The sequence below is a fragment of the Littorina saxatilis genome, linkage group LG7 (genome assembly GCF_037325665.1).
Source record: "Littorina saxatilis isolate snail1 linkage group LG7, US_GU_Lsax_2.0, whole genome shotgun sequence".
NCBI lineage: Eukaryota > Metazoa > Mollusca > Gastropoda > Littorinimorpha > Littorinidae > Littorina > Littorina saxatilis.
The window spans coordinates 36,206,485-36,233,756 of NC_090251.1; the positions used below are offsets into that span (position 1 = coordinate 36,206,485).

Consider the following 27,272-nt stretch of genomic DNA (forward strand, 5'->3'; position numbering starts at 1 on the left):
TTTGACTAAATATTTTAACGTAGAGGGGGGAATCGAGACGAGGGTCGTGGTGTATGTGTGTGTGTGTGTGTGTGTGTGTGTGTGTGTGTGTGTGTGTGTGTGTGTGTGTGTGTGTCTGTCTGTGTGTGTGTGTAGAGCGACTGATTCAGACTAAACTACTGGACCGATCTTTATGAAATTTGACATGAGAGTTCCTGGGTATGAAATCCCCATACATTTTTTTAATTTTTTCAATAAATGTCTTTGATGACATCATATCCGGCTTTTCGTGAAAGTTGAGGCGGCACTGTCACGCTCTCATTTTTCAACCAAATTGGTTGAAATTTTGGTCAAGTAATCTTCGACGAAGGCCGGGGTTTGGTATTGCATTTCAGCTTGGTGGCTTAAAAACTAATGAGTGAGTTTGGTCATTAAAAATCTGAAAATTGTAAAAAAAAAAATTTATTTTATAAAACGATCCAAATTTACGTACATCTTATTCTTTATCATTTTCTGATTCCAAAAATATATAAATATGTTATATTTGGATTAAAAACAAGCTCTGAAAATTAAAAATATAAAAATTATTATCAAAATTAAATTGTCCAAATCAATTTAAAAACACCTTCATCTTATTCCTTGTCGGTTCCTGATTCCAAAAACATATAGATATGATATGTTTGGATTAAAAACACGCTCAGAAAGTTAAAACGAAGAGAGGTACAGAAAAGCGTGCTATCCTTCTCAGCGCAAGTACTACCCCGCTCTTCTTGTCAATTTCACTGCCTTTGCCGTGCGCGGTGGACTGACGATGCTACGAGTATACGGTCTTGCTGCGTTGCATTGCGTTCAGTTTCATTCTGTGAGTTCGACAGCTACTTGACTAAATGTTGTATTTTCGCCTTACGCGACTTGTTCCAGATTGTAGCTGCCTGTCTTCAGCCTGCTAAACATCAGACAACAAGCACATTCATCTGTAGACAGAAAAAAGCAAAATAAGTACATGTTCATGTTGCCATATGCTTTCTATTCTGAGCCTGTCTTCTAAACTATCGAAATAACTAAACTAACTAATAAACCACTCTCCTTTTCAAGACAGAGAAAAGCATTATTAGTGCAAAGTCCTATTGAGAGTTGACAGTGAACTGGTGTATCTTATTTTCTAACTAGGACGCCAAACAAATATTAGTTGTGTTCGAGTTAGAGATTAGAATTGTTACTGAAGGGGGGTAAAAAAAATGGGGTGTAGGTTTTGGTGTCAGAACAACTCTAGGGAAAATAATTATGTTTGGCGACCACCTTAACAACACCGGGGTGTGGTGGTGGGGGGGGGGGGGAGAGAGACGAGAGAGAGAGAGAGAGCCGAGAGAGAGAGAGAGATGGATGAGAGAGAGAGAGAGAGGGGGGGGGGGGGGAGAGAAACAGAAAGACAGACAGAAAAAGACTGAAAGACAGAGAGAGATAGACTGAGAGAGAGAGAGAGCTGTAGAAAAATAGAGGGAGAGACAGACACACTGACACAGAGAGAGAGAGAGAGAGAGAGAGAGAGAGAGAGAGAGAGAGAGAGAGAGAGAGAGAGAGAGCGCGTTAGATGAAGACAGGGGGAGGGAGATACTGAGACCATACAAATGGTGTCACCACAGTTTGGTCTCAACTTGACGCTGCTAAATTGCAAAAAGCCGAACATGACGTAATTAAAGACACTTATCGACAGAAAAAAAAGGTTAAAAAATATCTGTCTCACTCACTCACACACACACACACACACACACACACACACACGCACACACACACACAAACACAAACACACACACACATACACACTTTACGCACGTACGCGTGCACGCGTACACACTTTACTCAAGCATGCTGCCAGTTAGGCAGTTAGACAGGAACAAGGGCGGATCATTTAGTTATCAAGGGGGGGGGGGGGGGGGGGGGGAGGGGGGGGGGCGGGCGTGTGTTGCACTTAGAATTTAAAAAAAAGTGTAAATCGTGGGGGCGCAGCACTTCTGAAACTTCTTGGGGGCCGGGGGGGGGGGGGGGGGGGGGATCCTAAGGCATTTGTTTTGTGTCTGAAGAAGCAAAATAGTGCTATCTGGTGCCATCATTTGAGCTTAGAAATTGCGCGGCGATCGACCGGCGCTTTGATACAAGCTCCTGTCCCTCTTCTCTTCTGTCTGTCTATCTCTCTGTCAATGCGTGTAGGCCTACACATATTGCCAGTTTCCTTTCTCTGGCCAGAAATAATAATCGAAACCCTAAAAACACCATCCAACACACTAGTAGGGCCTATTGTCAGGAAAAACGAGAAAATGGACATTAAAACATCGAAAATGAAATCAACGGAAAAACGATGTTCGTTTCAAGTTTTCGTTTTGTCTAATCGTATTGGAAAAGACGAAAAAACGAAAAACGAAATAACCTTTTGCCAAGGCCCAGCACGTTTTTGCTGTTGGGATTACGAATTACCTCACTTTGTGGGCGCAGATGAATGATCATTTGGAAAATGGCAGCTTTGGACGCTCAACCCCACCCCCACCCCGGCACCCCTTGTTTTTTTTTCTTTCTTTCTTTTTGTCTTTCCATCCTTCTTTCTCAAGACCGGCACGGTTGGCCTAGTGGTAAGGCGTCCCCCCTGTGATCGGGAGGTCGTGGGTTCGAACCCCGCCGGGCCCGGGGGGGTCATACCTAAGACTTAGTAAAATTGGCAATCTTGTGGCTGCTCCGCCTGGCGTCTGGCATTATGGGGTTAGTGCTAGGACTGGTTGGTCCGGTGTCAGAATAATGTGACTGGGTGAGACATGAAGCCTGTGCTGCGACTTCTGTCTTGTGTGTGGCCCACGTTATATGTCAAAGCAGCACCGCCCTGATATGGCCCTTCGTGGTCGGCTGGGCGTTAAGCAAACAAACAAACAAACAAACAAACAAACAAACAAACAAACAAACAAACAAACAAAATCCTTTTTTCTTTCTTTCTTTTTTTCCTTTCTCTCTTTCTTCCTTCCTTTCCGTCTCTCTTTCTTTGTTCTGAAGTATGTATCCTCCTCTTCTGTCTGTTTTCGCTCCGACTTTCTGCAGAAGACTACACGAAGGAGATGACGGACATTTTTGAAGTTATGTCTTATTTTCTTCCTCGTCCTTTAAATCCTCAACGATCAAATAATAATTATGTGTCAATCATTTTGCAAACGGCAGTTCCAAAGAGCACATTCGTACGCACTCGTCGCGATATATAACCTTCGTGGTTGAAAACGACGTTAAACACCAAATAAAGAAAGAAAGAAAGATTCGTACGCAAAGGAAACCAATGAATTACGTCTGAAGTTGCTCTTTCACTCTCTCCATCATATATCCTTCAAAACAATCAAGATTTATTAACTAGGTGAACATTTAGCCCAGTTTAACATACAATGTCTGTGTGTTACATGTCGCCGTTTTAACGTCGGTCACACGTGATTAAAACAAGAGGTGCATTCATTTTTGCTTCTTTGAAGATTTGCTTTACATTATCTTTACCTGAACCCAAGTGTTGTCAAACGTCAACCAAGTATTTGAAGACATTTAGCACAGTGAGCCGGCCTTCGAACTGCTTCCCTATTTGAGGCGATCAAAGAAAATGAAATCTTGTCCCTCGATGATTTGTGTACTAAAACGAGTGGTCTGTGGTCATATATACTGACTTTTCGGGCGGTAGACCGTGCTTTCTACCCTATCTTGTACGTAGGAGGGGAAAGTCAGTGGCAAAAACTTGAACTAAGAGTGGATGTGTGTGTCAGTGGAGGGTGTGTGTGGCTTGTGGGGTGGGGGCTGGGGAAGAGGGTGGGAGTGTGTGTGGGAAGGGGGGTGGGGGAGAATAATAATTTTTGACGAGACAAGGTAGTGTAGTAAATTCGTCCCTCCTAGATTAGTGACATTCCATTTTGGGGACATATTCAATTACGTTTGACACCAGCGACGTCGATGCGTTCAGTGTTCGTCTGTACTTCTTTTTTTCAACTCTTGGTAGCTGTTTACTTTTCGGCATTGGGTGTTCTGTACAGTGACTGGCTCCGCCGGGTGTCCCTGTATTTTTCTGTCATTTTCCCTCAGTACTACTACACAAACACACGTGTACACACTCACTCACACACACATACACACCACAACCACCACCACAACCACCACATTCGTCTCGATTCCCAGTCAGTCTCCCGGAAAACATTCAGTCAAAACACGGTAAACCGTAAAAACACTGAGAGGACTTTGACAGAAATTCAAACAGGGGAGGTCACTCTCTATTTTCTCATGCGGGGCAGAACTCGCCCATTTCCGCATTGCCAAGGGCTGAGATTGTGACTGGTGGGAGTAGGCTCGAGCTCGCTCCTGACAGACGAACAAAATGGCAATGGGAAGAGGATTTCGCGTGTTTCACAAGCTTCCCCCAGACAACGAGAGTCCGTACAGCGTCATTATGGAGTCGAAGCAGCAGGAAGACACCCTCATGTTCGAATCAGGCGCTGTGGTGGTGCTTTGTAAGTGTATAAACATGGAAATCGGCATTCGTAATGCAAGTTGAGAAATCGATAATTCCTTCCACTCTGGCAGTAGTTCGCGGAACAACAACAGTCCCCACCCCCTTTTCATCTTATGTTTCTGTTCCTTGGCACTAGTCTCGTTGCAGATGTTTAACCATTGAAAGATGATATATAACACTATGGCTTTATTTGTGGATCTTTTTTTCCTTGTACTGTGTACAGAAAAAAACCTGCAGTTTTATTTGATGTTTCTTTTGCGCGATGAGTTGCAACCTTGACGTGAACAGAAAATTAATTTCCCTGCATGGGTCCCTGGGTTGCCTACCTGAGTGCCAACTTCAGGGTGTAACTGTAGGAGGTTTGAACAGCCAAGACAAATTATAGCTCTAACGAGGTAGCCACAGTCAATAATTATGGCAGAAGGGGTCTAAGTCGACCAAAAGTGGGTGCATTCCCTGTAGGCGCATGTCCTGAGGGTGTTTTTCCAGTATACAGGGAATGCACCTGGGTGCGTTTCCTGTAGGAAAGTACGTCACTGCTCAATCTCAATGTGATTCGTCTCAGCGTTGCTTCTCTTGTGACTATCCAAAATGCGGTCCGACAGGAGGACTTGATGGATTTTCCCATTTCTTCATTTAAAATTGCAACACTGAATCAAAGCTCCTTTGAAAAATGAAAGAAGCATCTAAAAATGCCAAATTTTACCGATGTGGCTATAAGCATCACGTGACAATCAGCAATTTGGCAAGACAAGGCAAGCATGCATTGGAGGTGCTTGCTTCTAAAAAAAAAAAAGCCCACCGCATTGCTGGCACTCTGATTGGTTGTTCATGGCCATTATCGACCAGTGCAGACGACCTTTTCGTTATCAACCAATAGCTAGCCATCAAACTTTCATATTTACACTCACTGGAATTCGAAAATTCAGTGCCAAAGTTTTGTGCAGCAAGCTTCATGAAGTTGACTTTGCCTAATTAATTTGAGGCTATACAAAGTAGAATGAACTTTGCTCATGAAATGTCATTTGCAGCATCCTGGGAAGTGGAGCCGCTGAAGAAGCAGTACACCAAAATACTTGATGCCTATGGCTGTTTAGGGGTCCTGTCCTTAAACACAGGCAGTAAACCTTCTGGTAAGTTTATTAGTATTAGGTGGATTTAAAGAAGAGGGGCTGGAGGGGGGGGGGGGGGGGTGCGGCAGTTGTTGAATTAGATACATGTATATATGTTGTTTATTTTATGAGTTTTCTCTTTTCACTCAATAACACACTTATGGCAGATATTTGATAGAAAGAAAACACAGCACAGATTTGAAATACTTACATATATATGCTGTACACTTATTGATAATTATTGTAAAATTCTTACAGTTACAGGTTATAAGTTAATGAACCCTCTATATTAATAAATTATAATCTAGTCTTGCTGGTGCTAAACTAGTAAAAGCCAGGTAATTCTTGTGTCTTAATGCTGATGTTGTGTACTTCATCAGTCAAAATGCTGTTGTTTGAGCATCCAGCTATGACATACCCCTGTACTTGCCTTATTTTTGGTGTTCCTTGTAATACAAGTTGTATATATATATAACAAATATATATCCCCTTATAGATATCCCTTCACAGATATCCCCTTGGGGTTGTTAGATGAGGGTAGTCTCCCATGCCAACAGAAGCTACCATTCAGAGAGTGGTTTGCTTCTTAGTTGGATACCATGGGTTGACAACTCTCGCCATCAGTACCACCTGACCACTGATGAGACAATAGTGTCGAAACACGTGTCTGGTCTAGGTACAAAAACAATGGTCATCCTCAGGACTAGATTACCTTGCGATACGTCCCCCACAAAGGGACTTTGCTCTGTAAATCTCGGTCCCCCTTGAGGAGGGTCTGATGCTCCCAATAGGCTGTCTGTGAAGGGATACTTAATTCTCTCTCTCTTTCTCTGCTAAGAGATTTTAACAAATCTCGGAAGAAAGTCTCTGCTGACTTTCAATTGTTTCTTTCACAATTTCTGATGTTTTATATATCTATATATATATATGTAATCATCAAGTGTATGAGTATGGCCACCTTGTTCCGCACATGAATTGCGTGACATTGCTTTGGTCATGTGGGCATTTTGATTATGTAATGTGTGGACTCAAGACTTTCAGTGTCACTTGTGGTTTCAACCTACTTTGTCTCATAATGCAGCTCTGAAAGTCCAACAAATGGTAAACTCGCCTTTGGCTAGTGATTCTGAAAATGTACTAGCCAGAGAGCAAACTTTACTAGCCAAACTTACAATTTGTTTTAGCAACTATACTTGCATTTAGCAAGGATGAACATTTCTACCCGCCAGTTACATATTTCTACTTGCCATGACGAGTAAAATACTCGCCACTTTCAGGCCTGTAAAGTTACATTTCCCTTTTTGGCAGATCTTGCTGCTTTTCTGTGTAGTTTGATACTGCTGTGAGGCAAGGATGAAGTTAAAGATTGACATTAACCAGAAGAATCTTTGTAATCTCATTTTGTAGGAGACACATTCATTCACTACCTGGTGATGGTGACGGGGTGCCTGTCAGTCGGCAAGATCGGCGAGTCAGAGGTCTTCAAGGTTACGGCCGTTCAGTTCCTGTCTCTTCGAAACGTTCCGCAAGACGAGGAGCGTATTGTGGACGTACGGAAATTGCTGAGCTCCGGAACCTTCTATTTCTCCTGGCGAGGCAATGGCAATCCCTGGGACCTCAGCTTGTGCGCTCAGAGAACGCTGCAGGACCATGACACTGATAACAGATTCTTTTGGTGGGTCAGGATTTTTAGAGTGGAGAAATTACAAAAATAACTGTCAGGGGTTTTACAGGTTATCTTTTACAGACTTCTGTTCATGTTCATGACTTCTGTTTGTTGACATCTGCAGTACTGGAACGATATAGTGGGTCAGGGACAACGTAATCCACGCTATTTTGTACAATGGAACTCCTGTTATAAGACCCCCCCCCCCCCCCAATTTAAGACTTACCCTTTTTAAGATCTTAATTTGTTTATCTGGAGTTTACAGATAATAAAATTATATCTTGCTGATCGTTCACAACTTCTATGTTATCATTGCAGGAATCGGATGCTGCATGTTCACTTGCAGCGCTATGGTATAGACTGCACCAGCTGGTTGCTGAAGGCCATGTGTGGAGGGGTGGAGATTCGAACCATCTATGCTGGGCAGCACCAGGCCAAGGCCTGTCTCATTTCACGCCTTTCCTGTGAGCGTGCTGGGACCCGCTTCAACGTGCGAGGGGCCAACGATGACGGCCATGTGGCCAACTTTGTGGAGACTGAGCAGGTGACTGATAAAAAACAAATAAAAAGACTATTTTTGTAGATCAGTCTTTTGAATAAGATGATGTCAAATGCTTTGGCTTGACTCTTTAGAAAATAAAGCGGTTAGGAAAAAAAGAAATAAAAAAGCAGACAAAATACAAAAATATTTTTAGTCAATCTGTCGACCTGAAACTAAGATATCAATACTGAAAACCCGGGATCATCTTCATTGAGACAAGAGGGGCTAAGCGAGCCATTACATTTTTAGAGTTCTTATTAACAAATTAGGTATTACATTTTTGAGGTTCCAAGCTGAAATGCAGTCCTATTTTCTGGACTGGGTCAAATCATCCATTATTTACTTTTGTCTTTGGTCCGAATTTCTGTTTGATGCTGAATGTATTTAACATGTTTGTTGTCCATTATCAGCACGAGTATTGGTTACAACCTGATTCTGCTTTCAGGTGATATTTCTGGAGGACCAGGTTGCCTCGTCTATTCAGATTCGTGGATCCATCCCCCTCTTCTGGGAACAGCCTGGCATCAATGTGAGTGTGACGTAGAGAAAGTCGTGTGGTTGATAGTTATCCCATTATTCTTGTTATGGCGTCTTTTAAAACTTTTTTTGGCTTCTGATGTCAGAGATTTCGTTTCAAAAGAGTAGGGAAAAAACGTTTTGGTATTTTTTAATCAATTTTGTATCTCTTCAAAGTTCAAAGCACGGATACAAGTTTTTTGAAAAATGTAACTGAAACCTTTCTTTCTTGAAGTAGACAATGCAGCTTATGCGCAGCACACTAACATAGACAATCTTGCTACATCTTGCTACATTCTGATGTTACTTGTTATTTTGCAGGTTGGGTCACACAAGGTGCACATGTCACGCGGATACGAGTCAGCGGCACCAGCCATGGAACGCCACCTGAGGATGGTAAAACAGCAGTACGGAAATCAGGTCATCGTCAACCTTCTGGGCTGCAAGGAGGGCGAACGGATGCTGAGTCAGGCTTTCCAGGTAAGAATACGTTGTTCAGGCTGTAATGAATTCAAGCTTTGCGTAAATGTAGGTGAAGGTATAGACTGCATTGATTGTTTACCAGATTTTTGATTTAGAAATATTGCTTGAATTAATGTGTGTAACAGGTAAAAAGAGAGGTTACTTCTGTTGTCATATGGTCAGAACTTCCACAAGATGCCTGTGCAGAATGCAATCATTCGGACAAATTTAGTTTCAGGAGAGTTCATTCAACTTAATTTTGTAATAGAACAAAATTAATTGAATGTTTTTTCAGAATCACCACCAGGCGTCAGTGTACAAGCAAGACATTCCCTTCATCCACTTCGACTACCACAGCGAAATCAAGGGCAGCAACCTCAAGAACCTGGAGCGCCTGAAGGCCAAGATCATCAAACAGATCCATGAGTTTGACTTCTTCTACTCTGCCAGCATAACCGGCGGGGAGTCTCATTGTCAGAGGTGAGTTCAGTGCTCTTGATTTGTTGAGTTTTTCTGTGTATATACTTTACTTGAGAGCATTGCTGTTTTCTTTTATCCAGTTTAACTCCAGGTAGCTCAGTTGGTAGAGCACTGGACTTGTGATCCTAGGGTCACGGGTTCGAATCCCTGGACACGGGTCAACTTTATGTGCAGACTCAGAGACGGTATCCATGATCCACCCTCATGTCACCACAGTGGCATGTAAAAGACCTCGGTCATTCTGCAATAAGTGCAGGTGGCTGATTACACCTAAACATGTACACACCTGGGTAGTGCGACTCGTGTTGCTGCTGGCTTTCCACTGGGAGGAAGCGACCCCAATTGTTCAGCATTGGGATGATAAAGTAAATGAAATGAAATGAAATACAAACCTGAAAGGCGCTAAAATGGATTTTGTTATCTTTTTTTTAGCTTTAGTTGAGAGAAAGGGTTTAAATGTTAGAATAGTGCAAAATATTTACTGAGTAGCCTTTAAATATGTATCTAAGGGGTTAGCTGGAATTTGTTGGCGTTTGCTGAAAAGTGAATTGTGATTGCAGACAGCAGACGGGCACCATTCGGTCCAACTGCCTGGACTGCCTGGACAGAACCAACGCAGTACAGACCATGATAGGGCTGGAGGTCAGTCAGCTTCTATGTTTGTGTCTCAACCTAAAACAAAGCCTTCAAGGGTTTAATAATGTGATAATAATTTTTGATAATTTGTGTGCATAGTATTTAATTAATATTGTTGATTCAGTCTGAATATGCGTGTGTTTTGGTGTGCTTGACTGGTTTGAATGAAAGTGCAAATTCCCAGCCTTGGTCAATAAATATTCTGCATTCTGCAAACACCAGTCCAGACCACTGATTTGTCTGTTTTACGGTATACAGAAGTCCAAGGAAATTGGGCTCCATAAGTAGACTCAGGGTACCCACGTTGTCTTTGTTGCCCACAAAAATTGTAATCAGCACCAGTTACCAAACTGGATGTCCATAATGATGGTGTTCAGAATTCGTCTGCTCAGGGGAATGGATGTGCCATTTTCTTGGAAGTGAGGGAATAGCGACGACATTTTGAAGTTGAACATGCTGTGCTAGAAAGGTCTTGCCCTTGTTTATAACCATTGCAAAAATGGTGCATGTTAAGTATCTAGTTTCTAAAATATTGTCAAATGTTAAACTTTCTCACAGAGCACACACATCAATAATGATGAGCACATGGGGTCAGACTACGTGACCTCCCTCCCCCCCCCCCCTCCCCCCACAAATTAAAAAAAAAAAAAATAAAGCATCCACACAAAAACACCCAGCAACAACCCGGCTGAAACAGCTTATTTTGTTCCTTCTCAGCCACTCAAAAATGATTTTAAATGATAAACCACAGAGTTTTTGTGCTTGCAGATTTTGCCGAAAATGCTGGAGTGCCTGGGGCTGGCCAGCAAGCCGCAGATGGTGGGTCGCTTTGAGGAGGTGTATCGTCAGATCTGGCAGCACAACGGCGACCACATCAGTCGCATCTATGCCGGAACTGGAGCTTTGGGAGGCGGACGGTCGAAAGTAAGCAAGGGATCATGTTGTCCAATCATTTTCCGTATTTTACTGGAAAAATTTCTAGATTTAAATGAAATGAAATCAGCTAGCAGTCATACCCATCAATGTATATTTTATCTGATGATTATTTTCTTGCAAATTTTATGTAATTACTGTGTATTGGACTTAGTTTGACAAGTTGGTGTTCCAAAAGGCCTGGCCACACTTGTGTTATGTTTCAAGCTGAATTTTTTGTTGGGCAGGATTTTGCAGAGTCATACCACAAGTGGTTCAACTTTGCTCTGCAATTTGTACGAACTTTATGTGAATGGACAGCCATGATTAAGTGTTTGCTTACTTGTTCTTGAAGAAACGCTTGAATTATGTGGTCCTGAGTGCTTCATGACTTCTGAATAAGTCAATGAGTTTTGAATCTCGTGGAAGAAAACCAAATCTATTCCCACCATCTTGTTTATCGCTGGCATGAGTGATTGGGAATCATTTTATCACCTCTTCTGATTGGTCAAACCATGCCTGGCTTAGTTTTTTCACGTTAGGAATAGAACATGCTGGATCCTTATAATTTTAATATAAGCCCAGGTGCAAGGCACTGTGCAAAAGATTCATAACGCAAGTGGGCTGTATGCTTTCAGTTTATTTTTTTACAATTTCATGATCTCATGCCTGATTGTGAAACTTGTTTTAGTACACTGACGCCACACGGTCAGCGACTCGAGCCATACAAAACAACTTTCTGGACAGCAGCAAGCAGGAGGCCATTGACGTCCTGCTGACTGGCAGTTCTCTCTATGGTGATCTGGCCGACAAGGCACGGGCCCTGCTATCTTCACGCTACTTGCATGGTCAGTCCTGTTTGTTTTTATTTCGTCTTTTAAATGAGGTTTTCCTTTTCGATTGTGTTTATAAGTGTTTGAAGTGGCTTTAAACTTTTGTGATGAATATCCACTTCTGTTACTGAAATGTTAAAGAAAAGCTTTCGTAATTCATTTGCAATAATTATGTGTGTACCAGTGTGTGTGTGTGCGCGTATGTGCGTGTATATGTGTGAGAGAGAGAGAGATTGATTCAATGTTTTCAATGTTTTCTCAGGCCATCAAAACAAGGAAGCTTGTTTGATAGCATATACTGACATTGTACACAACTGTAGCAAATGTGGTCAAAGTGTTACAAGCAAAAACAAGAAAGTCAGCAATTTTGGTACATTTTCATTTAAAAACAGCCTCTCCCAGCATTCTTCAGACCATGGTGGAGAGAGCAGCAGAGTTCACACGTCCACAGCCAATGCGAGTTTGTGTGGCGACGTACAACGTCAACGGGGGGAATCACTTTCGCAGCATCCTTTGCAAAAACGTCTCCCTGGCTGACTGGCTGTTGGACGCTTACAAAACTCACCCAGGTGAGTGAGATAAGATAAGATTAGATGAATTGAATTGAATTGAATTGAACTTTATTTTACTGCCCTTGAGACACACAGACACACAATGACAAAATAAAATAAAAAAAATTAAAAAAATGTTTACAACAAAAAGAGGTGCGAAAAAATAAACATGTGATGATAATGATGACTATGCTCTCAAGAGTATAGTGTGGGGAACACCGCCCTGATATGGCCCTTCGTGGTCGGCTGGGCGTTGAGCAAACAAACAAACAGTGTGGGGAACCCAAATGGGCAAACAAGCCCACGCGTAACCAGACAATTCTGGAACGCTGAAGAAGAAGAAGATGATGATGATGATGATGATGATGATGATGATGATGATGATGATGATGATGATGATGATGATGATGATGATGATGATGATGATGATGATGATGATGATGATGATGCATGAAGAGCAAACACATGTAGTTGTTCACAAAATAACAGATCGGATGAGATGAGGTCACCTCACCGTCTTATATCTGTCCAGGCTTTTACATGGGATAAGACCATCCCTAAGAAAAAGCACATCCTCAGTTCTTCTTCTTCTTCTGCGTTCGTGGACTGAAACTCCCACGTACACTCGTGTTTTTTGCACGAGTGGAATTTTACGTGTATGATCGTTTTTTTACCCCGCCATTTAGGCAGCCATACACCGTTTTCGGAGGAAGCATGCTGGGTATTTTCGTGTTTCTATAACCCACCGAACTCTCACATGGATTACAGGATCTTTTTCGTGCGCACTTGTTCTTGTGCTTGCGTGTACACACGGGGGTGTTCGGACACCGAGGAGAGTCTGCACACAAAGTTGACTCTGAGAAATAAATCTCTCGCCGAACGTGGGGACGAACTCACGCTGACAGCGGCCAACTGGATACAAATCCAGCGCGCTACCGACTGAGCTACATCCCCGCTCACACCCTCAGTTGATATTGATAATTGTTGAAGATAACGTGGAGTTCCCCATTGAAGACCCCCTCTTCCCCCATAACAATACTTCTCCTCTTCTGTGCTGGTTTTTACAGGATCTATGCAGGCTGGGTACGATTATGAAAAACCAATCGACATCTTTGCTGTGGGCTTTGAGGAGATTGTTGATCTCAATGCCAGCAACATCATGAAAGCAAGGTGAGAGTTTAACGATAAAGATAAGGAGGATAAGATAAAGATAAGGATAAGATCTACATGTGACCCTCCACCACGGAACGAGTCGCATGTCACCTTTGCATGATTTTCATATTTTTACATTTTCCCAAAAGAGTTTTTTATGCTCTATCCAGTGGTAAAAACCGTTTTAGAAAAGAGCAAAAACTGTTTGAGTTATAAGCCTGTGACTAAGGTGACCCTCACACTGTTACCAGACACTCCCCGGACTTATATTAAGCCTAGCGCAGAACCGCGCGAGGTGACATGCGACTCATTTCGTGGTGGAGGGTCACATATAGTCCTGTGAGGTTACCCTCATGGAAATTCGGGCTGCTTTCTCCCTGGGGAAAGCGAGCTGCCATACAGTATACGGCGCTACCCATTTTTTGGTTTTTTTCCTGCATGCGTGTATTTATGTTTTCAAGCCCTGAGACTTTCGCTGTGAACTTGGGTTCTGAGAGATTGTGTTCTGAATGCTTTCTTTTTCGTTCCTCCATACATCTCCATACATTTCCTCCCATGGCTCATCCTCCAAGGCCTGTTGCCTCATTCCATCCCCAATCTCTCTCCCCTCCTACCTATAGTCTGGCGCCACTTTCTTTTCATCTGGAGGGCTATTATAGTGGTAGTAACATTCACTTTTGGCATTCTAAAGCAATGCTTTTAAAAGACAGGTACTGATACAGAATCTCAAACATGTACAGAAGAAGGTTTACATGTGTCAATGATGTGTTCAACAGACACACAGACAGACAGACAGACAGACAGACACACAGACAGACAGACAGACAGACAGACAGACAGACAGACAGACAGACAGACACACACACACACACACACACACACACACACACACACACACACACACACACACACTCTCTCTCTCCCCCCCCCCCCCCCCCCCCCCCCCCCCGGGGCACTTACTGACCCAAATCAACTAATGGCCACTGAATCAGCCTGAAAACAAATCAACCAGCATAAGTCATTAAACTGAATAGTCTTTGAAATCAGCGTCAGCTATTTATACCTTCTTCATCTGTATATCTGTAATAATTTCAGCACAACCAACGCCTTTGAGTGGCAGCTGGAGGTGCAGAAGACAGTGTCCCGGGAGCACAAGTACGTCCTCCTCACGCACATACAGCTTGTCGGGGTGGTTCTCTTCATCTACGTCAGGCCTCACCTTGCTCCCTTCATCAGGTGGGTTTGATTTGCTGTTGCTGGGACTGCCTTACTTTTGGAGGCTGGCTTTGTGTCAAAGATGAAATGTCAGTGCTTTAGAACTTGTCCCAAGTCTAGTTCTCTCTGTCTCTCTCTGTCTGTCTCTGTCTGTCTCTATCTCTCCATCTGTCTGTCTGTCTGTTTCTCTCTCTGTCTATCTTTCTCCTCTCTCTCTCTCTCTGTTTTTGTGTGTGCATCTTTTTCAAAGTTCCTCAGCTCAGAAGGGACAAAAGATTGATGGAACAGAGTTAAAAAATTTGTTTTAAATAAAGCAAAATGGTTATAAATTTAAAAAAAAGTAAGGGCTTGCTTTATGCTCTGTGTAATCTACTTATAAATCAAATATAACTTTTTTTCATTTTTCAACCCTTTTGTGGACTCCTGAACATCTTTTCAATTGAGCCATCAGGGGCAAATTCAACACCACATAGATCACCCCTGTACTTTTTTTAATTTTTAAAAATACAGTAATTAACATAACATCAATCTTATTTCTTGTAGTGTGTGTTATGAGTTATGGATTAATAATACCAGAGAACATAATGGTTTATATAGGGATGTTGCCGTTGACAAAGTGAAGACAGGACTAGGGGGAGCCACTGGCAACAAGGGCGGAGTGGGAATTCGCTTTCTAGTCCACTCCACCTCTTTCTGCTTCGTGTGCGCCCATCTTGCTGCCGGCCAATCACAAGTCAACGATCGTAACGAGGACTATGCAGAGATCACACGTCGTATGTCTTTTCCCATGGTAAGCAAACGTTCTCCTTTGTCAACTGACCATTTCTTTTGATTTACATTTTTTTTTTAAATTCTTGATATTCTGCAGTTGTTTCTGTTGATGTTGGTATTAGGCCTAAAAAAAAATAGGTGTGGTTACGGTAACCCGACCTACCCTATTTTTAGGGGCCGACCCTATAACTTTTTATTACATTTGTCAACAAACAAACAAAAAACCCAAAAAAAACCGAGTGCAGAAAACGCAATGAAAGCAAAATCGCCCGAGTCGCACACTTATTTCCCTGTCAAGTAGGTTTAATTTGTACACATTAGAAAAGAAAGTAAAAAAAAAATAAAAAAAAGTGATTGCCTACCTTCCTACCCTATTTTGTTTGGCTATGTTGCCGTAACCACACCTATTTTTTGGGGGGGCCTTACTCGCTATACATTCTCAGATAGTGGAACCTCCTCTTGAGACCAAGAAAATTGGATCTTAGAAAGGGAGGGAGTCTTAAAATTGAGGTAATTATACATATTTTGTTAATAGAAAATCTGAAAAACAAGGTCCTGACAGGAGGGAGGGGGGGGGGTAGTCATATTGGGGTGTCATAAAAGAGGGGTTTCACTGTACTGTTCTTTGTTTCTCACTTGCAGCTAACATTTTACTTGACTTCCACAGTATCTGCACTTCAGTCTTTTGTTTTAGATCATTTGATGTAAGAGTCCCTGTTTTGATTATCGATTATTGTGTGTGTGAATTTCTGGTACCACTGTGAACTTGAACTTTGCAGTATATAGGTCACATGACCTGTTCGCCTATCCTTGTAGTTTCTACTGTTGGTTTCATGGGGGTGTAAATAAAAAAAATAATAGTCAAAAACACAGGAGGGAGGTTCTTCCTCTGTAGTGAAACTGAAAGCATACTACTATTTCCTACCTTACTCTTTTGCATCTTTGCTATCGTTTGTTTTGAATAATTACTGTGATTACATGAAGCAAGAATTTGAAAGGCATTCATTGTTCAGATGGTTTTTTTGTTTTATTTTATGTATCTGTAGTGCAGTGTGCTTTGGAGCTAAAGGGGCCATGACATGTTAGTTATCAAATACGGCTTTATTTTTAATTTTTTTAATTTTAGCAATCTTAAGCATAATGATTTAGCATTTTGAACACATATTGTATCAGAAATGGCGGCTGTGAATAAATAAACCTTCCTCCAACCAGTTTTGCACAGTAGATAAAATGTTTCCACTTTCAAAGAAACCTACCCTGCTTGTATTCATTTGTGGGACGATTAATTAATTTCATTGTATGAATTTGATCCTAAGAGTGTGAGTTGCTATACATTAGGCTAACAATAATGCGAATGAATGCTTAAGTAGAAATGTCTGAGAGAATGCTTTACATGTACTAGAGTACTATTCTTACATCACATAATCTGCTAAAAACTTGTTCAGTATCCATGTGTTATTGCCATGCGCTTATTTGCTCAGCCTGAGATTGGATTTACACGAGAGTAAAGCTGCTGTTTTGAATAATATATAGCCAGCCTGTTCAGTTAGTTTTTAGTTTGAAAGGATTGCGGTACTCCTGCTGTATGTTAAAGACACATGGAGTAAGCCTGTTCAGTCTCACAGATTTGTCCAATCTGCTGTCATACTGTATAACCTGTTGCATTAAACTGAAACATTAACAAACAAAAACCCAAAAAGAAAGAGAAAAAAAATCCGTTTCTTTTGAGATATGTCAAAAAGTTCACATTAACTGTATAGTTAAAGCCACTTTTCTTACACATATACTTTTCAAAAAAGTTATGGATTGGTCAAGAAAATATCATATATCATGGGGGAATATTGCCACGGTGCATTGTCTTGTCAGTGTGTCAGCTTTCAAACACAAACTGGTGAGCACCATTCATGGCCAAATATTGTATACATTTACTCGACTGGTCCTTATTTTTTGTATAAGTTGCTGATTTAAAATCCGGTATTGTGAAATTTTACCCCCTGGTGAAATACCTTCAATGCCGTCCCTTCCACCTGTAATTTCTGAACCTAAGAGACTGCCCAGGCTTACTGCAGATAGAGCGACTGTGGCTGTTCTGAGGTTTGTTCTGGCTTCACCGTTCTGTTTTGACTCTGGTTTTTATTTGCGCCACTTTCTCCTTGACCTTTCCACAGGAAGTTTGCAGGGTATGTAACTCTCTTTCTGCTTCCCCGCATGCTTTGGTTATCATATGGATGTTAGTTCTTGCATGAGATGTGGTATCTGTTATGGTTTATCTTTTCAGAGGGTATGACTTGGTAGTTGTTTTTATATAGTGTGTGACGGGGTGACGCAGTAGTCCCCCTTGTCACAGGCAGCTGCTCTGTATTGACGGAGTTGTCTCCCTGCCAAAGCGTGAGCTATTTATAGTAGCTTGACGTATTTTGGTATGGCGATAGACAGCACATCCGTGAGATGTGGAGTACATGTTCCTGTTTGTGATAGGGTCTTGGCTGCTGTTTTCACCTTATATGCTCTTGGTGACCTTTGCGTTCCCGTAGCAAATTGTCACAATTGTAAGGAGAGATTTTATAAAGGAGAGATCGCTCACTGGAGCCTGAACACCTAAGTTGAAACACATCATCAGCTGTCCCAGTCACATAGCGCAGGTGCAAAAAAAAAAAAATTATCCTACATACGTGAGAGAGACACCCTTAGATAATAATCGTTCAAATCACACGTGTGTATATCATGTAAATGAGGTCACGTCAAGCAAGTCTGGCAGGGACCTGTTTTTCCACTGCTTATGATGCCAAAGTCACCGAGATAAACGTCATTATAGAAACAAAACTTGCGCTCGCTAATTACCCTCGATGAATCTTTAGAACTAACCCGTCACGCCACACTTTCAGAGTGACGTTTCTTTGCTTTGACGTAATAGATTGCACGAGGCTTTAGAAGAGATCGAGGTTCCAAAACAAGCGTCTTCAATTTAGCTGCCTCGTCTGCAAGACATTTTCAGTAAAATACACGTAAGTACAGTATGTAGGATAAACAGAATACTACATGGCTTGCAGTTCAATATTTAAAAAAACAACTCGTGTAAATCTGGTACGACACAGCAAGCCATGTAGTATTCTATATGTATGTGATGCTCGACCTAAGATAGTCAAGATGGTATTATGCAACAACATCTTTTGTTATATATTGACGTCCTGTGGGTTAGTGGAACCTGCTGGTTTCAAATTCTAATTTTAGTACGGCCGAAGAGAGAGTGTGCGATCTCTCTTTTTCATTTTCTCTGGTGTGACTTAAAATGAAATGACATTTTTTCTGATATTTTAAAGTTTTCTGAAATAATTTTTTAATTGTGGAAATGTTAAATTATTGGTCAATTGTGTCTTTCTGAAATCCACTTATATGTGCTTGTATAAATACTGTACTAGATATCGAGTAGTTAGACTCTCAGTTCTGTTTTGTAATTTTAGCTGGAATTTTTTTCTGTGTCCTTTTGAAGTTCTAAGCCCCTCTCCCCCCTCCCCTCTCCCTTCACCCCTCCCCTGATTTTGATATAAAAGCAGCATGGATGCCTCATTAGACTTTCTTGTAGTGTTTAATTTGTAATAGACATTTCGATTCTAGTTTTCTACATTTGTTTTCCAACTTTACACATTTTTGTGTGTGACTTGTCTTTTGAGTGTTTATAAACTGGTGTTGAATGACTTCTTTTGCCAAAAAGTAAGATGCATGTTTTTGTCTTGACAGGCAAGCCAGGTGTGATATTGTATATATTTTATTTTCCTCAACTTGGGCACTAAAACCAGATAACACTTACACTGTATTTTGCCAGCAGCATGAAATGCTTATTTTCCCCATAACTTAATTTAAAAAAAATTTGCTTTTAGTTACAAAAGTAGCATGAGCAACTTACCCTAGCTAATCACAACCCTGCTTCCTAATAAGTACATGTAATATTATTTACTTGCACAGCTTTATTTTGACACAAAAGATGTTTTCTGGAAATACCTCTTGTCTGTGGAAGTGTTGCACCTTCCAAATCAATGAGGCAAAAAAATGCCACTCATTAGTTGAGCCGAGCGATGTAGGCATCTAAGTTTGAAAAAATCAGCTTTGTTCTGAATGTTCATTTTGTGCAATGTCTGCTCAATGCTGCCCTTTTCTTTTAAAATATTTACATTGGAGCATGCTATTCTAAACTGCTGCTATGATCATTTCTCAGCAGTATCAGTGGCCGTGTGTTTTTGCCAACGGAGCTATTTATCGTCGCAGTGTTGTTCCCAGGCCTTGAGCTTTGGTCATTGACGCATGCTTTTTTGATCTGAAGCATTGGTCTGACCCCTGGCCGTTTGACCGTCCGATAGTGTTGACACGTAGGAGGTCCACTGACCATCTCTTTTCCAACTGCACGGACAAAGCCAGGGCAATAGTCCGAAAAGAACTCCGTCAGATTTGTAGAGGTTGTGGGAGAGTGACCTTTTCTTGCAAAACAAAGGATGGACCAATCACTAGCGAGAGGTCTGTCGAAAACACGTGCTCCGGTCCACGTTTTTCCGACAGACCCCTTGCTAGTGATAGGTCCATCCTGTGTTTGTCAGTGGTTTTGGAAGAAAAGGTCACTCTTCCAACACACCTACGCACCCGAAGGAGTTATTTAAAAAATCGTCTATTGGACCTATTCAATTGGACCTATACAATAGGACCTATTCAATCCAGGTCCAACCAACCTTCTGTCCTCTGACACTCAGGAAACAACACTAGACGATCTATGGATATCTATACATTTCTTCAACTCAGACAGAGTTATTTCTGTAAATTGTCTGTTGTCTGTTCATGATACAAGGGTTACTTGCTTTCTGTGTTTATGGGTTTGTCTGTAAATAATGTTTTGTCTTTATTGACATGTGTACATTATGAATATGATCCTGATGTAAAGATGGTTGACTTACATAGCTAGATTTTGTTGGTACATGTATTTACTTCTTCAATGTTTCTTTCTTCATTTTCTTCTCATTTCTCGCACACATTAATTCTTGCTCAGTCTCAGAGAAATTCCCAGACTAGTTTTCTTCACAAGCGCATCCTGAAACTGATCCAGTATTTTGACACATGTTTTAGTTTTTTCCCAGTAAACATTGAAAAAAGCATTCAATCACATATTCTTACCTCAACTCACATAAATGGCATTAACTTCAGTTCATTGCTAAGATATTGAAGTAGTACTCGACCCTGGTAAGGGGGGAAGTAACTCCCTAAGAAAAACAATCCGTAGTCAAGGACGGGAGTCACCTCCCCTACCGGTAACCCGCACATGCGCGGTCCTGCTACCGGCCTTCATTCCACCCACTTCAACACTACTGCACAGACGTGTTGTTGTACTCCGGCATATTTTTGCCTTGGCCTTTCGTGGAAGGCCATTTGACCCTGGTCTTTGCGTTGCTATCTTTAGGTAAGATCGTTTCACTATCTCTTCACTGCGTTCGTTCGAGTATTTTCGTTCGTTTGAGTATTTTCGCTGTTGTAATTCATCTCCACGTGCGCGTGTTCGATTTTGCAAATGGCGGACAAAAACTCAAAAAGCAAGGGCAAACTTGTTTCCCTACTCTCTTCACCGGGAAAAGAGAAGGATAAAGACAAGTCTAAGTCTAAATCAAAGACGCGTGCCTCTGTGTCTTCTTCACAGCCTACTTCTTTAATTCTGGTTACTGACCCGGTGACTAAGAAGACAGAACGGGTGTCGCTCGACTCTACGTCACCGTCACCGGTTTTCCCTACGCGGGAACGTTCTTCTCCTCCTCTCTCGCGCTCGCAGACGCCACGGTCTAGCGAGTCCGTGTCGCGGGAAGAAATTCTGGCTATGTTTGCCACTCTGAAACATGACCTAGTTGCCTTACATTCGGCTGAAAGGCCTGTCGCTCCCCTCCCGCCTGGCGTGGGGGGGGTGGCTTCTCTTTCTCGGCTGCGGCCGTCCGCGACGATCACGTCGGCCGATCTCGGGCCGGATTTTTCTGGTTCGGTTGCGGATTCCCCTGCCTTGTCAGGGGGGTTCGCGGCCTTAGCGCCGCCCGGTTCCAGCGCTTCGGCGTTGGGCGGCGTTTGTGGGAGTCCCCATCTTTTTGGGGGCTCACACTTGCCTGCGGGCCCGGGTTACGCTCTTGCGTCGCCGGGTTCGCAGACGGCTCCTCCCCGGCAGTACACCGTCCATCACGTGGCGGGTGCGCTAGGGAGCGGCGTAGCGCGCCAGCCTGCCCCCCTGGGATCAGTTTCGGCTGTCCCGGCCTCTGGGGGGCAGGCAGCAGCGTCTTGTTTGCCCAGTTCTGGCCTACAAGATTCTGTCGGCGGTCATCGACCTGTAGCTCTTGGTTCGGCTGCCGCCGTTCCTGGTTGGAGTTCGCAGGGGGTAGGCTCCTCTGGTTGCCCCTCGGGGCTTCCGGTCGGGCCTGCCCGCGGATTGTCGTCCTCGACTTCCGGTTGTGCTGTGGCAGGCACTTCCGGTGGAGGACAGCGGGCTAGTGGTTCCGGTGGCAGTGTCCCTGCTATCCCGTCCCTGGTTACGCATCGACTTCCGGCCCCGACTTCCGGTTCCGCCGCGGCGGTTCCGGTTGTCGGCGGTGCTGTTGGTGGACAGTTTGCGGCGCTTCCGTCTATTGTTCAACCGACTCTAGCCACTTCCGCTTCCGTGGACGGGTGGGTTTCCGGTTTACCGGACCCTCCTTCTGATGGAGATCAGGAAGGTTTTGGAGAGGAACAGGAAGGGGATGAGGATCGTTCCGAATCCGTTACCCCCTTACGGATTCCCAATAAGCTGGGCCCTACTCTGGAGTTGGCTGCGGAGATAACCTCACGGTACTTCCCTGAGGGTGTCTCCGCCGACTCTACTGTTGTCGCACCCCCTCCTTCTGCTTTGGCAGACTTTGCGGGCGCGGGGGACACGAGGGCGAAGTTCCGTTTCATGGAATCTCCTTCCGTCCCGTTTGTGATGGCTCAGGTGTTGGCGGACGCTAACACACCCTACCCTCTTTTGGCTGCTCATGGGGAAGCCCCCCCTTCTGCCCAGCCTTGGTTAACCTCGGCTCAGGCAGGCGGCGGCCTCCCAGCCAACTCAAGAAGATCGCGGCTGCCTAGCAGGCCACACTCTCTTCTCTCCTCTTTTTCGCTGCCCACAGCTCCACTTCCGGTGACTCCGGAACTGGCTCGCTTGCGGCAGGATGGTTATAGCCGAGATAGGACTTCCGTTTGTACGGAACAGAGTCTACTCGGGCTGGAGGAGAGCGGGCGTTCTTCCCTCGAACTGACCTCTTTAGCGGAAACGCTCATCCGGTCTCTCACGAGAGCCATCGCTTCGTCCATCGAACCTTTTAGGTTCCGTGACGATGCCATTGAGGCTGATGCTGCCATGCTCTTGGCGGCCCTCGCGAAGGTCACTGACAGTCAGATGACTCTTGCTGCTCGGCTCTACTCTCAGGTTGTGTTTTGGAGGCGCGAGGCTTTTCTTAACGGCTCACGCCTGACGGATAAGGCCACCATAGACTCTTTGAGAGTCTCTCCCTTCTCAGAGGGTGCGTTGCTGGGATCACGCTCTTTGGATGCCCTCCGGCAGCAAACGGAGGAGGCTCGTGACCATCATGTGGTGCAACTGACGGAACTCGCTCTTAAGCAGCACGGTAACAAACCACGGAGTTCTGCACCAGCTGCAGGCAAGTCCTCGGGGCAGAAGTCGTCTCAGGCAGGTAGGGGTGGTTCACGTTCCCGCCCTTACCAGCGTAAACCTTCCTTTGGGAAGCGGGGGTCTGGGCGCAAGCCCAACCCCCAATGAGACCCCCCCGATCCAGTCACCCCCCCAGCCTCTACCCTTTCGGTAGCAGGCGGCATCTCCCGGGCCCTTCCAGTGTGGCTGTCTCGGACAAGCAGCCTATGGATCATGGGGGTGATTCGATCGGGGTTCCGCCTTCCTTGGCAGGAAGGCAAGGCCCCTTTGTCCAGAGCGCCGGCCAATTTCCGGTTTCCGGCCAGCCTCGACGCTCGGGAGGCAATTCAGGCGGAAATCCTTCTCTTGCTGCAGAAGCAGGCTATAGAGGAGGTTCTCGACCACTCCTCCTTGGGTTTTTACGGAAGAATCTTCGTTGTTCCCAAGGCTTCCGGGGGGTGGCGGCCAGTCTTAGACCTCTCTCCACTGAACCGCTTTTTGCGCAAAATTCGGTTCACCATGGAAACGCCGGCGACCGTCAGGGAGGCGCTTCGCCCGGGCGACTGGGTGACGTCCGTCGACCTGACGGACGCCTACTTCCACATCCTCATGCACGAGGCGGACCGGAAGTGGTTGCGTTTTCTGTGGGGGGACCGAATCTTCCAGTTTCGAGCCCTTCCCTTCGGGCTGTCACTTGCTCCCTGGGTATTCACCATGGTGGTGCGCCAACTTTGTGCCCTCGTTCGGCAGCACGGGGTTCGGCTCAGGGCATACTTAGACGACTGGCTGATCCTTCATCAGCAGGAAGCGCTCTGCCTTCAGCATACCCAGTTTGTCCTTGCCCAGGCTCAGGATCTCGGCTTCCGAGTCAACCACACCAAGTCCGAGCTGACTCCGTCGCAGACCTTTACTTACCTGGGCATGGCGTTCGATTCACGGGAGTGGACAGTCCGTCCCACTCAACGCCGGGTGGACAAACTGCAGGCTCTTCTGTCTTCCCTGTTAGGGCTTCAGTCAGCTCCAGCCCGGACGCTTGCGTCTGTACAGGGCCAGATGGAGTCCATGTCGTCCCTTATTCCGCTAGGCAGATCCCACAAGCGCCCGTTTCAGGCGGCGCTCAGTTCAGTCTGGAATCCGACTTCACAAGGCTGGGACGTTTCAGTCCCGCTCGGGGTCTGGTTTCAGCAGACCACGCTTCAGTGGTTGAACACCCCTTGGCTTCTGCAGGGAGTGCCCATAGCGCTTCCTCCTCCCTCCACGCATCTCTTTTCGGACGCGTCTCAGAAGGGTTGGGGGGCTCACGTGGACACACACACGACGTCCGGTCGGTGGTCACAAGAGCAGCGGCTTTGGCACATCAATCGCCTCGAGCTCGAGGCAGTCTTTCTGGGGCTTCAGCATTTTCTCTCCGCCCTTCAGGGCACCCATGTGTTGATTCATACCGACAACACGACAGTTGCTGCCTACCTCAACAAACAGGGCGGTTCCCGATCTCAACTGTTGTCCAGCCGAGCATGCGAGATCCTTTCTTGGTGCGCTCGCCATCAGATTCTGGTCTCGGCTCGCTACCTGCCCGGCTGCCTGAACGTCCTGGCCGACGCCCTCAGCCGGTCCTCTCAGATCCTCCACACAGAGTGGACCATCGCACATCAGGCGCTCCTCCGCCTTTGGGCGCAGGTAGAGCGACCGATGGTCGACCTCTTTGCCACGAGGTTTTCGCGTCGCCTTCCGATCTTTGTCTCCCCGTTTCCGGACCCGGAAGCGTGGAAGATCGACGCGATGACGATCAGCTGGACAGGGCTAGTGGCTTACGCCTTTCCTCCCACTCCACTCATCGGAAGGGTCCTGCGGAAAGCCGACTTAGAGCGGCCTCGTCTTCTTCTCGTGGCACCGCGCTGGCCCAGTCAGCATTGGTTCCCGGACCTCCTGCGGCTCGCCAGCGGCCCGCCTATTCCGCTCAGCCTCCGGCGAGGGGAGCTTCTACAGCCCAGGACGGGCATTCTTCACGATCGTCCCGAGTTCCTGGATCTTCACGCCTGGCGACTGTCCGGCGATCACTGAAGCGCTCAGGCGCCTCAGATCTCACTTTGGACTTAGTCCAGAAGGCTCACAGGCGTTCCACCTCCTCTGTTTATTCATCGCACTGGCTAGCTTGGACTCGATGGTGTGCAGCCAACAATGTTGTCCCGGTCGCCCCGCGGTCAATGCAGGTCGCAAACCACTTGGCATGGCTCTCCGCTCAGGGACGCGCCGCGTCCACTTTGCGCGTTCGCCGCTCAGCCATCTCGGTTACTCTTAAGCAGCTTGGTCGCTCCATCTCCCTCGGGGGAGTCATCGCGAGTGTGCTAAAGGGCGCGGCCCTCAGTTCTGCAACGGAGAGAACTTCTGTTCCGGCTTGGGACGTTCTGCTAGTACTCGAATTTCTCCGTTCTAGTGCTTTTGAACCTTTACAAGACGCTAGTCTTTCTGACCTTACGCGCAAAACTCTCATGCTCATACTGCTCGCTTCTGCGCGAAGGGGCAGCGAGATCCACGGCCTCTCAGGTTTAGACCGTGATATCACTTTTGAAAGAGACGGCTCGGTTTCACTGCGTTTCCGTCCCGATTTTCTCGCCAAAAATCAAAAACCGGACCAACTTTCACCGATCATTTCCATTCGGCCTCTTCGGGACATTTTAGCCCCCGGCGATCCGGATCTTTCTAACTGTCCGGTACGCGCGCTTAAGGCTTACTTGTTGCGTACCGCTCCGATTCGAGCATCAGCTCAGAAGTTGTTGTTTATTTCGATCAATACAGCCCGAAATAAAGACATTGCAAAAACCACGCTTACCAGATGGTCTTCCACACTTATAAGGCATGCCTATCAGTGGTGGCAGACACAAGGGGGGGGGCAGTCAGTCCTTCCTCTTCGATCACCTCGGACTCACGAGGCTCGAGCGTGGGCAACTTCCTTAGCTGTCCTCAAGTCTGGTAGGATGTCAGACGTCCTCAAAGCTGCATACTGGACGTCTCAAGATGTCTTCCTCAGCTACTACCTCCGGGACATTGCCAGCACTCACCCGGACGGTACCAACTGCCTCCCAGCTATGGTTGCCGCAGGCCAGATACTTCCAAGAGTTTAATGTGAGTATCCCACCGCCTTTATGTGCAATCTGCCATTTATGTGAGTTGAGGTAAGAATATGTGATTGAATCGAAAATTTCAAAACTAAATTTTCATTTAATTAATATACTTACTCAACTCACATCGTTTATACCCTCCCATCCATCCCCGCTAACATTATATGTGTTACAGGTGTGTGTTTCCGTGGGGGAATGAAGGCCGGTAGCAGGACCGCGCATGTGCGGGTTACCGGTAGGGGAGGTGACTCCCGTCCTTGACTACGGATTGTTTTTCTTAGGGAGTTACTTCCCCCCTTACCAGGGTCGAGTACTACTTCAATATCTTAGCAATGAACTGAAGTTAATGCCATTTATGTGAGTTGAGTAAGTATATTAATTAAATGAAAATTTAGTTTTGAAATTTTCGATTTTGTTTTAAACGTATTGGTAAACTTTAATTAACGGTGTGACAGACACGTGTGAAGCATGTTTAATGGATGTCCAAATGCTGTGTGGAGTAAGCGTATTTTTCTGAAAATACACCAAGTTTGTTTGAGAATACTCCAAGTGCAAAACAGGGGTTCCCAGGTCTGCTATTGTCTTCCTTGCTAAGAGGTGTGATGCTTCCACACATTTAGGAGGTGTGGAATGCGGCAGGAGATGCATAATACAGATGTACATGTATTGAAACGCATTATGATGTACGGCAGATTCACACAGATTTAACAGTGCGGATAGCTTAACAATTTAGTTTCATGGTGTTTTTTTGTTGCCTTTCTAAAACTTGTCTCATCTTTACATTTGGTGGTTGATTTCCCCAATGAATTGCAGCAAAATAACAGTGCAATATTATTGTTGTTTTTTCACGTAACAGATGACAGCAAAGTGATCATTTTGTGGATGTCAAATATCTTAGACAGCAGTATTATATTTTCAGAGATGTTTGTGATATTTTATGTGGATTTTTTTTTTTTAGTAGGTAGGGGGGGGGGGCGGGGGGAGAGGTTCTTATAAAGGACAATTTGTTTTTCTACATATGTTCACAGTAAAAGGATTTAAATTCAGATAGGGTTAAGGTGGTGGGGGGGGGGGGGGGGGGAGAAGGGGTGACAGAAGAGTTGATGATGGGCTTGCAAATACTGCACTCCGCA

At 44.8% G+C, this 27,272-nt stretch overlaps 1 protein-coding gene across 1 annotated transcript in view; it reads left to right on the top strand.

Annotated features, from left to right (window-relative positions):
- Nucleotides 1-4,299: 4,299 nt before the first annotated feature.
- Nucleotides 4,300-27,272, top strand: part of LOC138971329 (synaptojanin-1-like) — a 39,067-nt gene continuing 16,094 nt past the window's right edge. Inside the window, exons 1-14 of the mRNA XM_070344049.1 lie at nt 4,300-4,493; nt 5,527-5,628; nt 7,015-7,282; nt 7,592-7,817; nt 8,260-8,343; nt 8,652-8,810; nt 9,088-9,272; nt 9,833-9,914; nt 10,677-10,832; nt 11,512-11,668; nt 12,046-12,222; nt 13,272-13,374; nt 14,452-14,592; nt 15,169-15,361. Of these exons, the coding sequence (XP_070200150.1) occupies nt 4,361-4,493; nt 5,527-5,628; nt 7,015-7,282; nt 7,592-7,817; nt 8,260-8,343; nt 8,652-8,810; nt 9,088-9,272; nt 9,833-9,914; nt 10,677-10,832; nt 11,512-11,668; nt 12,046-12,222; nt 13,272-13,374; nt 14,452-14,592; nt 15,169-15,361 (2,166 nt within the window). The 5' untranslated portion in view covers nt 4,300-4,360. The remainder of the gene's footprint in view (nt 4,494-5,526; nt 5,629-7,014; nt 7,283-7,591; nt 7,818-8,259; nt 8,344-8,651; nt 8,811-9,087; nt 9,273-9,832; nt 9,915-10,676; nt 10,833-11,511; nt 11,669-12,045; nt 12,223-13,271; nt 13,375-14,451; nt 14,593-15,168; nt 15,362-27,272) is intronic.